General features: G+C 45.3%; 1 protein-coding gene across 1 annotated transcript; it reads right to left on the bottom strand.

The window, feature by feature from the left end:
* Positions 1 to 1,216: 1,216 nt before the first annotated feature.
* pnpla7b (patatin-like phospholipase domain containing 7b) lies at positions 1,217 to 14,954 on the bottom strand. Its single transcript, XM_070904012.1, has 34 exons — positions 14,913 to 14,954; positions 14,429 to 14,503; positions 14,158 to 14,245; positions 13,666 to 13,745; positions 13,490 to 13,584; positions 12,760 to 12,900; positions 12,043 to 12,202; positions 11,767 to 11,847; positions 11,494 to 11,622; positions 11,278 to 11,358; positions 10,263 to 10,383; positions 10,062 to 10,139; positions 9,453 to 9,529; positions 8,844 to 9,020; positions 8,634 to 8,711; positions 8,248 to 8,453; positions 8,028 to 8,159; positions 7,615 to 7,738; positions 7,308 to 7,497; positions 6,897 to 7,046; positions 6,184 to 6,247; positions 5,835 to 6,003; positions 5,520 to 5,702; positions 5,305 to 5,423; positions 4,213 to 4,369; positions 3,924 to 4,040; positions 3,626 to 3,695; positions 3,354 to 3,470; positions 2,887 to 3,035; positions 2,634 to 2,786; positions 2,424 to 2,540; positions 1,685 to 1,769; positions 1,399 to 1,529; positions 1,217 to 1,292 (listed from the first exon to the last, which is right to left on the bottom strand). The coding sequence occupies exons 1-34, from the start codon at positions 14,952 to 14,954 to the stop codon at positions 1,227 to 1,229; spliced, it is 4,002 nt and encodes a 1,333-aa protein (XP_070760113.1). The 3' UTR covers positions 1,217 to 1,226.
* Between the last annotated feature and the right edge of the window lie 391 nt (positions 14,955 to 15,345).

Here is a 15,345-nt window from a genome sequence, read left to right as displayed (position 1 = left end):
TGACCATGCTCTCAGCCAGTGACATTACTCATAACCAAAGCAAAACAAAAAAAGGAGGCTCGTAATACAATAATATACTGCATGTATGATTTCTTTGTGAAGAAAGTCCAGTCATGCTTCACAAAATGAGTATGTGTAAGTGTTGCCTTACTTCCCTCTCTCTTCCTGGAGTTAAGTGCCAGGTTCCAGTTCCATACTAACTGCATACAGTATGCTACATGCGCTAACTGTCACTGTAAACTCTTTGCAGTTGGTATATAAACTATACAGCGTTGAGCTGGTGAGGAAATGACATGAGTTAAACCGCGATGCCGCTACCGACCTCCCCAAGAGACGGCTAATGTTTTCCCAAAGATTTCACATTTATTTTTGGCTATTTCGGAGATGTCTCTGGAGCTGATTCGTCGCCGTCCACAGTCATTCTAATTTCTTCCAGCTGCAAGCAGCCCCTCCATTTCCTTTGTGTATTGCCTTAAGGGACAACAGTGTATCCAAACTACACTCAAAACATCTAGCATTTTTAATAGTATAAAATTGGACTTGGTGTGAAGATCTCAACGGTGGAACAGGCACTAGCCTCTGCGCTGCCATGACAACAGAGACTCTCGTGTGTTTCGCAAATAGTCAGGCTCCATGTAAGAACTACATTCGTCATGTACATCTGATTTTGCATGTATGAAAAAGCTTATTACAGTCATGGTTCACGTTCCCATGGTGTGCACATATCCCTTCATCATTTGGACAGACATGAGAGTAACACTGCACTTGAAGTGCCACATCCAACGTATATTTACTTTTGTAATGCTTACGTGTAAACATTATGAAATGCACTGTGGAGTATCTGAGCTTATTATGGTAGGAACCAGTAATGCATAGACCTGTCCCAAAAAAGTGCCACTGCATATTATGAAGTATTCTGTTGCATTTTTAGTTGTAAGTGATATGCCCGGGTGAAGGATACCAATCTTCGAGGCTCTCATGGTGGTACAATTCCATAGATTTTCTTTCCCTGTTTTTCCCTGAATGTGTCAAACAAGCTCTTCACTCTGGAAGACCAGAAGTTGCTGTATCCGTCGACAGTTTCGCGTCCTGCTGAAGTGTCTCTGAGCTAGACACCGAGCATGACCATTGGATGAGAGTATCAGCTATATGTTTCAGTGACTTTCTCAGAGAAATACCGCGTTGAAACGTGTGCGTGTTCAGCGGCCCGGACAGGCTGACAGGCGTCATGGCCTCGAGCTCTGCGGGGCAGTCTTCGGCCGGCGTCGAACTCGAATTTGAATTTCCTCGTCCTGTGAAAAAGACCACAAAAAAAAAAAAAAAAGGTGTCAACGCCTTCCATTTACTTTAGGTTGACTGTGGGCGATTACACGGATGTAAGGTGAGCTTTACACGTACTGTTTCCGCAGTGTCGGCCGTCTCCTCTCCCTCGGTGTGCTCGCTGCCGGCGGTGAACGCCTCAAAGTCAGACAGAGCGCTCTCCACCGCCTCCTCGTCGTAGTCCGTCTGGTATTCATCAGACAGTTCCTCTGAAGGAGACAACATGAGCACCGATTTGAAGTGAACATCTGGAAAATGTTGTCCCATTTGAAATCATAAAACTGCCTTAATTATGTAGCTTGTAGTTTTTCACACATTTTTAATGCATCAGTTTGCGATTCTCAGTGTTTTACTGATAACCAACCATTGATTAAAGCATTCTTGACAGGTTCGATTCTCGACACGATCTCTGCCAGGTCAGTGAAGGAGGCGTTCGGACAGGTGACCACCTGAAAAACACACAAACGGCGTCATTACGACGGAGACTTGAACTAAAAAGAGCCCTATTCTCCTACCTGAGTACATCAGAGCTGCAACCATTAGTTCATTAATTGATTAGTCGATCGAAAGGAAATGAATTGCCAACTATTTTGTTGAACGTGTACCGGTTCCAGCTTCGTAAATGTGAGGATTTGCTGCTTCTCTTTGTCGTTTATGACAGTAAATGAAGAGTCTTTGGGGTTTTGGGCCTGTCGGTTGGACAAAAGAAGCAATTTGAAGGCGTCACGTTGGGCTCTGGGAAGTTGTGATGAGCATTTCTCACAATTTTTTCACATTGTGTAAACTTAACGATAAATCGATACATCGTGAAAATTACCGGCAGGTTAATGGATAATCATCTGCAGTGACTTTGTGCGGACAAAGTCTTCAGCGATTTGAGAAGTACTATGACAGACCTTTTCACATTACCCACTCTGATTCACTCGACTGTAAAGCTAGCAACAGAGATTGTAACGGTGTCTTCTCCTGTTTTTGAGCAGGCCAGAGCATCAGTCTGACACTTCCACTCATTCTGAGGTAAAATGAAACAAAAACAACACGATCATGGCTTAAAAATCTACCCCGTCCCCCCCAGGTCGGAGGTGACCATGGTTTGCACTCACGTGGCCAGTTTTGGTCTTGTGGAACTCCTCCTGATGTCTGTCCTTGAGCATGCTGTCCACCACGCCACTGCGCTGCCACACATCGAACAGCGTCTTCCCGTGCTGATATCCCACCTCCTGCAGCCACAGTGAAGGAGGAGGGTTAGGGGGACATTCAAAGCCAGCAGAGGGAAGAGACCTGAGGAATAGGGGTGGGGGGCTGGAACTCACAGCGATCTCGTCGAACTTGCCGAACTCCAGCGTGCCGTAGTGGTCGATGGGCGGCCGAATGTACTCGCAGTATTCACTGTCTCTGACCAGTTCCAGCTGCCGCACACAGCAGACGTAAGCGAGTCGGGTTTGGATCTCTGCCATGTTCAGGACCTGGGGGGGTTTAACGGGGCTGTGAGGGCCATTCCTGATATTCAGCATCCTTACATTTCACCATTCTCGTTCTCATCTCTCTCTGACCGTGAACGTGTACCTTGACTTTCTCCGCCAGAGGGTTGAAGCGTTTCCACAACAGCCACCAGCCGTTCAGGGAGTCGCCATAGTTGGTCAGGTTGGTTTCATCCCGACTTCCGACATCAATTGCAACCACAACCTTGGCCCCCATGGAGCGAGCTACATCGGCTGGACACCAAAATGAGACAAACGCATTTATTCTACACCTTAAAAAGGCCCCAACAACCTATTTCTTCAACCAGCTGGTAATTTCCCTATTTGGGTTTTTGTTTGCTTACACCCACACAGTCCTAATGATGCAGATGAGCTGAGTCTTTGACCGTTAAACTCGTGACAAATGTTAACTAAGGATGTTATCGTTGCAATCTTTAACTGGCCGTGAATATTTCATGTGAAAGAGGAATACTTAAGGTGGCTTTTAAAAAGGGGAACTCCACTGATTTCACACTTCAGAGCCGAAACTGTCTGCGGTGAAGTGCTTCTCACCGGGCAGGTTGTTGATGTACCCTCCGTCCATGAGCAAGTGTCCATCTTTGGGATCACAGAGAGGCGGCAGGTAACCAGACAGTGACATACTGGCCCGGACATACCGCCACAACGAGCCTGGAGAGGAGAGACAAGGGTCTGGTTAGACTTCACAACATATTTTGCATTACATAACCAAGTCCAAGACATTAAAAAGGACAAACATTTATTCATGTTCCGCAATCTTTTTAAAATAGAAAAAGAAGAAGAAGAAGAAGAAGAGGAGCACAGACCGTAAGTGTGAACTCTCATGGAGGAAGCTGTGATATCTGTCGTAATGTTGAAGTACGGCAGCCACAGGTCCTGGCAAAGGATGTGGTGGTAAAGGCAGACACAATTAGCATTTGTAATTAAGTATCAGACCGTTATTATTGAAAGACAATTTGCAACAAATGTATCACTCGTAATTTGATGGCTGTATATGATGCTGCATAATGTTAGATTAAATACACTCTGACAAACACGCACAGCAGAGCACATAGTTTAGAAGCTGGTCACACTTCACAGGGCTTGTTTTGAGCTCCACCTTACCTCTATCTGTTTGCCCTTGAAGACGGAGCTAATGCTGGAGTTAAAGGAAGCTCCAGAGAACATGGAGGTGACAGGGTAGGTCAGGTCCAAAATCTTCTTAAAGTAAGAGGTCATGTCCTGAGGAAGGAGGGGCGTTACAAAAGTAAGCTTAGCAAGAAATTACAAAAGGAAAAACTAGTGTCAAGAGGAGAAAACATTGGAGAAATCTTGATAAATATGACAGACAGTCATAATAGCAAGACCAAAAATCTTGAAGTAAAGCTCTGTCTCCAGTACAACGTCAACACACCATGGCCCACTCACGAGCCCGGACCCTCATGCGGCTGTTGCTCTTCTCCTCAGCGTACAGCGCTCCCATCAAGGAGCCGATGGAGGTGCCGCCCACCATGTCGACGGGGATCCCCGCCTCGTTCAGCGCCCGCAGGATGCCCACCTGAGAGCAGCCCCTGAGGGGAGAAAGTCCTTTGGTCAAATAACATCATGCATGATATGTGACGCCATGTGCCATTCATATACAATCAAAAACGTTCATTTTAACAAGTCCACCTGTCTCATATTCACTCGCAGGATATCTACGGGTGCAGTAACAGCTCAAAGGGACACTGGCATATGTGAGAGCATCATAACTGCTGCAGTCATGTGTCTAACAGGCGAGGAACACAGTCCCTACCTTGTCAGAGGCTCCAGGACAAGCCCGAGCAGCAAGGAGAAGAAACAGATCAATCAGAATAGAAACCGTCAGAAATACACCACCTGCTTATCGGAACGTGCATATTATGTATATTTGGGACATAATGCTAAACTGTAATTTGTATTGCAATCGTACTGATGGAGTCATTACATGAAAAAAAGAGTTGCTGATAACACAGGTTCACTTTTTGATCAATTCCATGAGGAATAGCAAAAACTGCTTCTATGCTTTCCCAAACCTTTTTATTACGAAATAAATGACAAAAAGCGATTGCGGCAATTATAATGTATGTAATGTAATAACCACGCAGAAATGTGAAATGCTTTGGCCACAAAATTTGTCCTGTTTTCCAATGGAAGTACGGAATTGAAACATAGTGTGCAGTGAGTGCCTCCTCTGTCCACAGAAAGCTGGAATCCCCAACATCAGGTCCCTTTAAGCTCTCCTTACTTTGATTTCACATGCTGTAAAAGAATTACAGGCTGGTCGGCAGTTGCTTTCTGTGTGCCGTTTACGGATGCCACATTATTACAGATTTCAGCCACCTCAGTGTGTTGGACAAAAAAATATAGGTACCAAATTCCTAAAAGAGTGCACTTGATTCAGATTGCGATTGCAGGGTATATAATTGCTCCTTAAGTCTTAGAATTCTGGTGGAATTTAACGTGTTTGTACATAAAGCCGCAGTACCTGGCGCCCCCTCCACCCAGCACAAGGGCGATGCTGTTTCCTGTCAGGATCCTGGCCAGGCGGGAGAAGTCAGAATGGCGATCTGGACACTTTTCAAACACGCGCTGGTACAGCTCTCTCTGAAAACCAAACACACACACACACACAAACAGAAATGACGTGTTTGCTAACTGGGCCAGCACTGCCCGTAAAAGTCTCTGTTAGGCGGTTAGTACCAGCTTAGGTAAACTCCTCTTGGAGAACACTCTGCGGGGGCAGGACAGGTGATGGTGCCTGGAGATCCAGCTCCGCATGTTCAGCCACTCGGCCGTCCCTTTGGGCGGAGGGCCATCCTCCCTGTGCAGCAGCACCAGCTGCTTCTGGGCGCGGACTGCGCTGCCCTCCAACATCCGCTCCAACTACAGGTGGCGAGGAGGAAGAGGAGGCGGGCAGTGTTCACTCCAGGAATTGCGGTTCATGAATGCTGAGATGGTGCGATATTATATCACTCTTATGACTTGAACATACCGTGTGTGTGTGTTTACACTGACCTCGCCCACGGCGGGCTCCTGCTCACCCAGTCCCACGATGATGATGCAGTCAGCCTGGCGGATGCAGCGCTGGGTCCAAGGCGTGAGGCCGGAGTCGGACTGGTAGAGGACGATGCGATGGATGTCCTCCTGCTGCCCGAGCCAACTGGACAGACGGTACTCATGGACGCTTTGAAAGATGAGGTACAAATATCAGCCCGTTTGCAACATATCGCCTGTTACTGTAAATTAAATAACATCTGTTAAACAAATCCTTTGTTTCTTGTATTACTGTTAAAACTGACATCTTTATCTATATTTATATCTATATATATGTATTTACAGTTTAATCACTCAACCAAACACCCACCTGTCCAGAGCGGCAGAGCCTAGTCGCTGTTTGATGATGTCACTAGTCAGGAGTAGAGTGGGGCCTTCAGAAAACAGAAACACACCAAGCTAGTTTTTCAAATAGGAGCTATGACATTACTGTAAATGAAAGTGTGGTACAATGTGTCCGTGGTGCAGGTTCGATCCAGAGTAGAGCCGCCTAATGTGTTGTTGCTGCTACAATATTATAAAACAGATATAATAAAAGGAATTATAGAAATACATAGAGAGGGAGAAGCAGCGATTCTCTGGGCTCATCGTGAGCAACTAACATGAAAATTAAGCTGACTGTGTTTCAACATTATGAATCTGATGAGTGATGCAGTCGTATAAACAGACATCCATTTTTCTACTCACTGCCGATTCGCCAATAACATCGTCGTGTTTGTGTTTTCCCACATATGACTCATATTATTATATTCAAGGTCTCCACCACCTGCTGCTGTTTGAGTGTCAGCTGGCATTTAACGTCATACCTGCCTGCTTCATGCGCGCTCCATGTAAATGTGTTTGGATGGGCGAGGGTCAGCTATCAGGGGGGTGAGGGTACAGTCTGCCAATGTGCCCACACCGCCCCGATGGGAGGTCTAATCAGCACCTGTGTGGGTGGACTACAGGCGTAGGGACTTTAAATACTGAATGGGGTTAGTAGTGTGTGTGTGTGTGTGTGTGTGTGTGTGTGTGTGTGTGTACCGATGCCACTGAGTGCATGCTGCAGCTCCAGAGTGAAGGCAGTGAGGGGGACCTCCTCGGACACGGGCAGGATGGCCACGGTGGACAGGTTGGAGGCCGGATTCCCAGCATCCCACTTACTGGTGGGGGTTTGGAGGGCCAGATTACGAGCTGCAGGGAAGAGGTGTGTTTTGTTTTTTTTCTCGTTGGATATTTCGGACAGAAAAGAACATTTTGCTCGTTTTATGCCCTATCTTGCATACACCTTGATTTGTATCTTGTTTCACACTACACATTTTAGTAGTGTTTCAGGGTTTTTTTTTGGCCAAAGTGGCTGATACATGTTATCACCCAGCCAGGTAATATTTCAAAAGCCTTGATCTCCTCATGATAACTGGTAACTGAGAAAAAAAAAAAAGAGTCTGCGATTACCAGCCAGAGGTCCGTTGACCTGCTGCATGTTGCCCAGGATCTTCTGTCCCAGCAGATGAATGAGCCTGGTGACGACCTGAGGGTACCTCCTCTTGATGGAGTTCAGAGCTCCTTCGGGTAGCTTGGCCAGTTCGGAGTCCCGGACGGCGTGGACCGTGGTGGCTCGGTTCATGTGGGTCAGGGCCTCGACCTGGACAATCCACAGAACAGGTGTCATACTGCGTTGTGTAGCACCCTAAGAATGTGCACCCACCCCCCGAGCAAGTGCGCCTTTGGACCGTGTCTTTTCATTTTCATGACCGCTTACCACACCAATGAGATCCCCACGGCCATACTCTCCAGCCAGCTCCTTCTTCCCATCATCCTTTGCGATGACAGAGCGCAGTCGCCCACTGAGGACAATGAAGGTGCTGTCTGACTTGTCTCCCTGTCTAAAACCAAACAAACAAACGGCAAAAATCCAACATTACCACCACATGCTAGTACGATTTAATTGATTTACTTATTGTTTCTTCATCTTTCACATATTTACATAGATTTATTCTTATTTTCTTTATGTCCTATTCTCTTTTGTGTCCTTGTACAAGTTGTTCTTGCGTCTCCAAAACACAACGAGAACATTGGACATAAATCAGAAGAGTTAGCTGAGCAGATGACTGTTTCCATGGAGTAATAAAGTTTATCCACATAAATGTCATTTGTGCTCTGTAGAGTAGATACCTGTAGACGGCACGGCCAGCCTCCAGAGCCATCCAGTCCAGGGCAAAGTCGATCTGTCGGACAAACGGCGACACCCTCTTCACCACGGTGTGAGCTACGTTCAGCACCACCCTGGGCTCCTCGCGCATCATCCTGCAAAGTGGGTAAAAAAAAACAACACCGATTTGCTTGCGTCCTAGCGTGTGGTGGTGGAATGTTCCGTGCGCCAGCTCGACCCTACTCGTAGAAGTGCGCCTTGGATATGGAGAGGAAGGTGCAGTCCCTGTGGGCTCGGACGGTGAAGATGAGGGGCTCCCCCGTGAGAACAGCCAGGTGACCCACCATCTCCCCCGGGTGGGTTACAAACAGCAGGGTGTCCTCCTCGCGGTCTATCACACGCTGGTAAACATGGAGCAGCCCCGAGATGACGAACGCCACGCTCACGTCCTGTCGGTGACGTGGAGAAGAACAATGAGCAGTGTGGAGGAGGGGGAAATGGGGCTCCGGCGAAGAGCGGCTTTGATTACAGTTACTTATACGTACAGTACATCCATTTGGTGCGTTAATAGCCTGCCTGTCCCACAAAAAAAGCAACACATTGGGTCGACGCGGGCCCAACAGACTGACCTGGTCTCCCTGGTGGGCCACAACAGAGCCGGCTTTGACCTGGCGAAGATTCACCCTCCCCTCCAGCAGATTGGGGTCCTGATAACATGAAATGGCATTTTAAAAAAGAGAGACACAGAGAGCTGTCTGAAGCATGCAGTTATAGCTATTTTTGTTTTTTGTGTGCTGAATGATCAACAAAAAAACTAGTATATGTAGTTTGCGGTGTACCTCTATTTGGATGACCTGCAGCAGATCCTTTTTGGCAGCTTGGAAAATGGCATTAACTTTATTATGTTGGACATTCCCCCCTCCTCCTCCTCCTCCTCCTCCTCCTCCTCCGGCATCACTGTAGTGGTAAACAGCAGATGGAGTGTGCTGCATGGTCACACTCTTCTTTAGAATAGACTGAGGAGACAGAGAGAGACAGACAAGTGTAATGGAGACTTTGTGCCCTCAAGAAAAACACTGAAGCGCAAACTAAACCGTCATTCTAAGTACCAACACACTGTCTGTGCCTGTGCAGAGTACTAAAAGGATCCATTAAATTTATTATTTTGCTTAGGCTACATCAAAACAGCATGTTAATTTGCTCAATCATATGAATGCAGGAGAATACAACAAATACCTGCCAATTCTAACCAAACTAAATCAAAGGCAGGGAAACGGAGAGCTGCTCTAATCCTCCAATCACAGATAGTGCTGGCAAGGGGGCTAAAATAGTCTTTAAACTGTCTAACTGGACCCGGCACCGCAGACTAGTCTGAAGAGTCTTTGTGCAACTGGCCCCAGATTCAAACCAGAAGCAAGTGGGAGAAAGAGAGATCTTTGTCCAGAGACCTTGACGGGACTTTGAGTCTCTTCTTTGGCAACTCTGGCCCGTTCGTATACTCTGTTGAGGTCGACCGACATTTCACCTGCATGACACAAAAAGTTCACAGTCATCACGTGGATTATTAGGGTTTAGCATCAGCAGCAACACTCACTGACACTGTACCTCGCCTGCTACTGTTTTCTAGTTTTTATTTTTTTTACTGCAGCACTCACGCATCTTGGAAGGCTTTCCTTGCAAGTAGACTTAATTTCAAATCTAGCAGATCTAGCGTATGAGAACATTAGTAAGAATCTAAGTGACGGAAGTGGGCATATTACTGGCTTTATAATAGCGGTTTTATAATAGCAGACAAAGTCAAAGTTGGATCTCACTTTTTTTGACATTAAAGTTCAGCTCAGTAGACGGAAAACATACTGCAAAGCTTCTAAAAAGTATCTCTTTAAAATATAATGCCCACTTTCCCTCATGTTAAAAACATTACACATAGTTTGGATCTGTCTAGATAAGCAAGTCGCATATGTTCTAGCAACACAAGAAAGGCACTGAATCAGAATCAGAAATACGAACGTGTAAAATGTGTACATGTATGAAAATGATACTGCGTTTGTGTGTACCTGTAACAGCCATCGGGGTGGAGAGAGAGCGAGGCTTCTTGTATTTAGATGTGGGCGCGTCAGAGAAGCTGGACTTTTCTGTCATGGTGTGCGACAAGGAAACAAACTTTAGGCAAACACTACTATATACACACACACACACACACACACATTTCTGTAGCCTGGCCCGTATAACGTCGACAGAACGCTGTTGTTTCCGACCTGCGTCAGCTTTTTCGGAGCCCAGATCGTCAGAGTGGGAGGGCTGCCGGCGGAGGCCCCTGTGTGGATGAGCCTCACCCAGAACATGAGCCACCGACACCAAAGAGATGGCTTGGCTCTCCTGTAACACACACACACACACACACACACATCAATATCATATCACTTCATTAACTAAATACGGGGTACGATATAGTGGAATACATGGTGGATACGTTTATTTATCACATATTCTAGAAAAGGTATATACAAATACTTACATCTTTGTGTACACATGGAGTAGTTATATTACTACTAATGATAATAATAATAACCACGTTTCTATTAATAGTCACAAAATGAAACAAGGTGCAAGGTAACAATACATGACATTTCAAGAGCTTTCCTTGCATCTTTTGGTCTACGCGTTGCTGGCAATTTTCTTATACAACATTCTCAGTTTGTCATTTGCGGGTTCGTGTGTGTGGGTATAAGCTTGCCTGAGGTTCCGTTAACAGGAAAAATACGTTGTTGTTTTTTTTTTATACGGTTCCACATCGGTGATATTCAATAAAATTTTGTGATTTTTTTTTTTTTTTTAACTGTAAAAGCAGTATGCCACCGTTTTCCTTTCCTGTTAATGGCCTTGAAAATCTCATCGGAGGAGGTAATACTCCTTAGGCCTTAATAACAGCTTCAGTTTCAAATTGTTCTTATAGCTTTGACTTAACTTCAATAAATGGCATTGCTGTTGTATTCTCTCTGTAGTTATCAAGCCTTGGTCTGCTACAAATGCAATGGATTTACTCCTCTGCCTCTGTACTCGCCACTTGCGGCTGTCTGAGAGTTTGTACGTCCGCCGGGCGTCGTTTGCTGTACACCTGTGCAGAATTTGGTCAGTGTCTAGATGTCTTGCATGTGCGTGACCCGCTGTTAAACAGCTTAGAGACAGTGTTGCATTATCAAAGAACAGAATGACAATAAAACGAAAGTGTCAGGTCAAACATGCCAGTCATAGATAGAGAACAGAAGGTACCGTGTTGAAGAGTTCAGTGGTCAGGCCGAGGTAGTTGTGTAAGGCAAGGAAGGTCACTCTCTGCAGACGCACCATGATTATCTACGGAGGACGGGGGGGGCAGGACAACACAGAGAACGTACAGCGAGTGGATGCACATTCTGGAGCTGCCTGTGCTTTAAGCTGCATGCACGATGAATCAAACGCGTGTCTTTGCGAGCGGAGTGGACACTTTACCTGGATGACACGGACCAGAGTCTCGGGATACTTCTCAAAGACTGACTGGAAGGCCGCAGCAGGAAGGCGCAGGACAGTGGAGGGAGCCGCAGCTCTCGCAGACACGGTTTTGTACGGTGCTGGGTAACCCTGAAACACAGATAAAACAGACTTAGAGTACAAGTACAAGTATTACAACATTAGAGTTTATCTAATTGTATGTTATGTGCAATGTGGCAGCTACATTTTATTAATTTGTACACAGGCGCATCACATATGGGGATGAAGACGTACAGTGATGATGTCCAGGATACTTAGCAAACTGTGAACACTGTCTCCTGGTAAAACCTCCTTCACCACGGCGTCTGTACCATCCTGCAGCAAGAAAACACAAATCAAATCACAACGCAGGTGAGGGTTCCAACGGCTTTCACCAATCACCAACACACACACACACACACACACACACACACACACACACACACACACACACACACACACAAAACAGCAAAGCAAAATTGTCGCAGAGTGTTGTGATTTCTGTGATGTGGTGGGCGTCGCCGGTCTCACGCTCTCATGGATGCACAGCTCCAGGCGGCCATCTTGAACCACGTAAATGCTGTCGTCGGTGTCGCCCGGCCGGAAGAGCGCCTCTCCCTGGTGCAGCTGGACCAGCACCATGTGACGGCACAGCTCCAGGAAAAGAGGCTTCTCAAAGTGGCCGAGCACCCTGGTTACAACACACGTGTACACACGGCGTAGTTATACTACTGCGAATGATGAACAGTCATGACATGTAACACTGTGACAGTTTCAGATGAAGGTATTCCCACAATAAAACTGTAATCAGCTCAACTGTATCATATCCAAGATATAACAAATCCAATTCGGATTCTGACACCAAGACTCTAGTCCTGGGTGTGTTTTAATAATACAGGTTGCAGAGTTCCAAATCAGTGGCTGTATTCAGAACAGCCTACTACATACTACAGACAAATGCAGTATCTACTGCACACTGCTTTTCGGCTTAGCCGGTTTCCAGTTTTGGAAAGAGGAAGTAATAATCAATGAAAGTCAAACAAACTTCTAAATGAGGCCTTGTAGATCTAAAATGAGTGAAGATTCAGTAATTGGGTTGCTTATTTCTCGCCTCAAATTTGTTCAGAAACAGATTTTGGTGGACAGCTGAGGTGAAATAAGTGAATGAAAGTTGACGCCAGCGCTTTGCATTGTGGGACACAGTATGTGAGGTAGACTGGTCTGGTGCAGACTGGACGTTCGACTTACCTGACGTTTTTCAGCATGTACAGCACCTCAGAGGGCAGGTGGGAGTTCTGCACGTCAAACTCGGTCAGGTCGGCCTCCAGCAGACAGGGGGGAGGCTCCTTGGGCTGCAGGGTGGGGGGCTCCCTCCGGATGCGCAGGATCCTAACACAAACTCATACTGTAAAGATGTACTTTTCCTTTTTTTTACTTTGATCGGTAGAACAAGTCTCTGAGCCAAATCTCAGCTCATAATTCTGAGCAAATTTTACACATCTTATTGAACTTAAAACTTAACTCTTTCTGAACTCCTTAAAAACACCTGCCTGCTGTAAATCATTATATTTAGTAAAATATCTACTTCTTCATTACACACTTTTTCTGTGTATTTATATTACAAATCCTTCTTTTTAATAAATGTGTGTCTACTTATTTTACTTTTATTGGAAATTCTGACTGTTCAGGTTAACACTGAGGGGTTTAAATACTGTGAAAAAGCATTTCAAATTACTCTCAGCTTTCAAACGTCATAATATATGTACCAAAGACCAAATATTTAGTGGTGGCGGGCTCTGATAATGTCTTTTTTTATCAGAATACCAGCGTGTCAGGAAATAATCCTAACTCAAGGTCCGCTTACTTGGACCTTGAGTTAAGATTAGCTTGTCAAACTACTGTTCCCAAGGTGAAGAATGAACTTTTAAAAGCTCAAAGCTTATCTTCCGTCTACACCAAAAAAAAAGAAGGAACTCACTTGCGAGCTATAGACAGGACTTTGGTCCTCTTCCTCACTCTCTGCCGGGAAGCTGAGTTTGAATTAGAGGCAGGGGCCGAGGACAACGTCTGGACCTGCAGCAGGAGAGGTTTGGTGATTTGACAAGTTTCCATTTATGTGATTTACAGATAGCGAAGTTTAAAGGAGGCACTGACCTTTCTCATGATCTTTCGGCCGTAGAACATCACCTTGTCTCTCTTCCTGAAGCGATAGTGAGGAACGCCAGCCTCCACCTCTGAAACACACCAGACCCGTCCTCCGTAAGACCATTTGCAGTCTGCTGTATGAGTCAGGCTGTGCTCCTCACACTAGCATTGAACTGATGCTGCAAATCCTGTCTGATTAAAATCACCCTGCAGCTCCCAAAGAACAGCGTAATACACACAATATTATTGATTATATTGATAACGGCAAAATGATTGATACTGGTATCAATAACCAGTTTAAATCTGACTCTTACAATGCATGCTTGTATGACTGTGAAACTGTTTATGTTGCCTCTGAAACACTGACATGTGATAACACGTCCCAACACTGTGTAATGCGTTAACAGTGTATTTGGGTGCATTTTGCGCATCTTTACATGCTGAAAATATTGCAAATGTACTCTGAAGCAGAGCGGGGTGTACAGTGTGCAGGGCACTGACTTGACTGTTTGTATCTTCTGTAAAGAAGGAACACAACAACTCCCACGATGGAAACAACCGTCACAGCTCCAATCAGCACAGCCGTCCACTGGAAGAGAAACAGAGACATTCAAAACATTAAGTGAGCCATATTCAGTTCTTGAAAAAAAATAATACAAAAAAATAACACATATCTAATGTAATTTATTCTACCCAGTGACAAGAACATAAACATCAAAGTCCCAACAATGTCCCAGTCAGACTATTAGAATCAGAAATTGTCAGCGGTTACCATGTTGGCTTCCGTCCTTTCCTCCACAAACTGGTGCATCCTGGCCTTGATCTCACTACCGAGCGGAACCAGGGTCTGAAAGATCAAGCGTGGAAAAAAACACAGAGGTAATGAAATCAACTGGACATGGGACCGGCTGCAATAAGGAGTGCGAGAGCAATCGGAGCAGGACAAGTGTTGGGACGGAAGAGTTCAGTTGAAAATATGACTAAACAACAACTTAATCTTTTCTTTAGCAGTCTCCTGAAGGCAAAGGTCAGGCAACACATGCCTAAAGATCTGGTGAAGAACACGAAGCGTTGCAGAATGATGAATGAGAGTTTTGTAATGCATTTGTCACGTATTTCACGGGGAATATATACACATCTGAGTTGTGACGACTTGTTATATCGTCACCACCTTGTACCTGAATGCTAACGACAAAGACATGGAACTTTATTTTCAGACAATGGAGCGCAAAGGATGGCGTCAAGGAGCAACATACCGGGTATATACTGCAGCTCTCATCTTCATCATTGTCTTCCATGCCTGTTAAAAAAAAGAAAATGCAAAGACAAGGCAATCGCTATGGGTGGAAGGAAAGAATGTAAACTATAAAGAGTGCCTGTCATATGATAAGAATGCCAACATTTCATATGAGAAAAAAAACTTTCAAAGCTTGAGAAGATGATTACTTGCTAACATGATAATGTATTTTGATGAGGCTTTTGTGATCATATGTTAATATCCTGTGGACTCCAGCAACATTAGTGCCTGCCCCAACTGAGGGCCACAGAGCAAAAGGGGTTCAGAAATCTGGGTTAAAGATCACCTACTTGGCTCAAGAACAAGAGGTCACGAGCTCGGTGCTTGTAACCAGATACCACCCCCCGCACTTAAACACTGATATACTCCAATGGGCTCTACAGTCAGACACA

This window comes from Enoplosus armatus, chromosome 4, assembly GCF_043641665.1.
Source record: "Enoplosus armatus isolate fEnoArm2 chromosome 4, fEnoArm2.hap1, whole genome shotgun sequence".
NCBI classification, from domain to species: domain Eukaryota; kingdom Metazoa; phylum Chordata; class Actinopteri; order Centrarchiformes; family Enoplosidae; genus Enoplosus; species Enoplosus armatus.
Note: the sequence above shows the minus strand (reverse complement) of the source record. Positions and strands in the feature narration are given on the sequence as shown.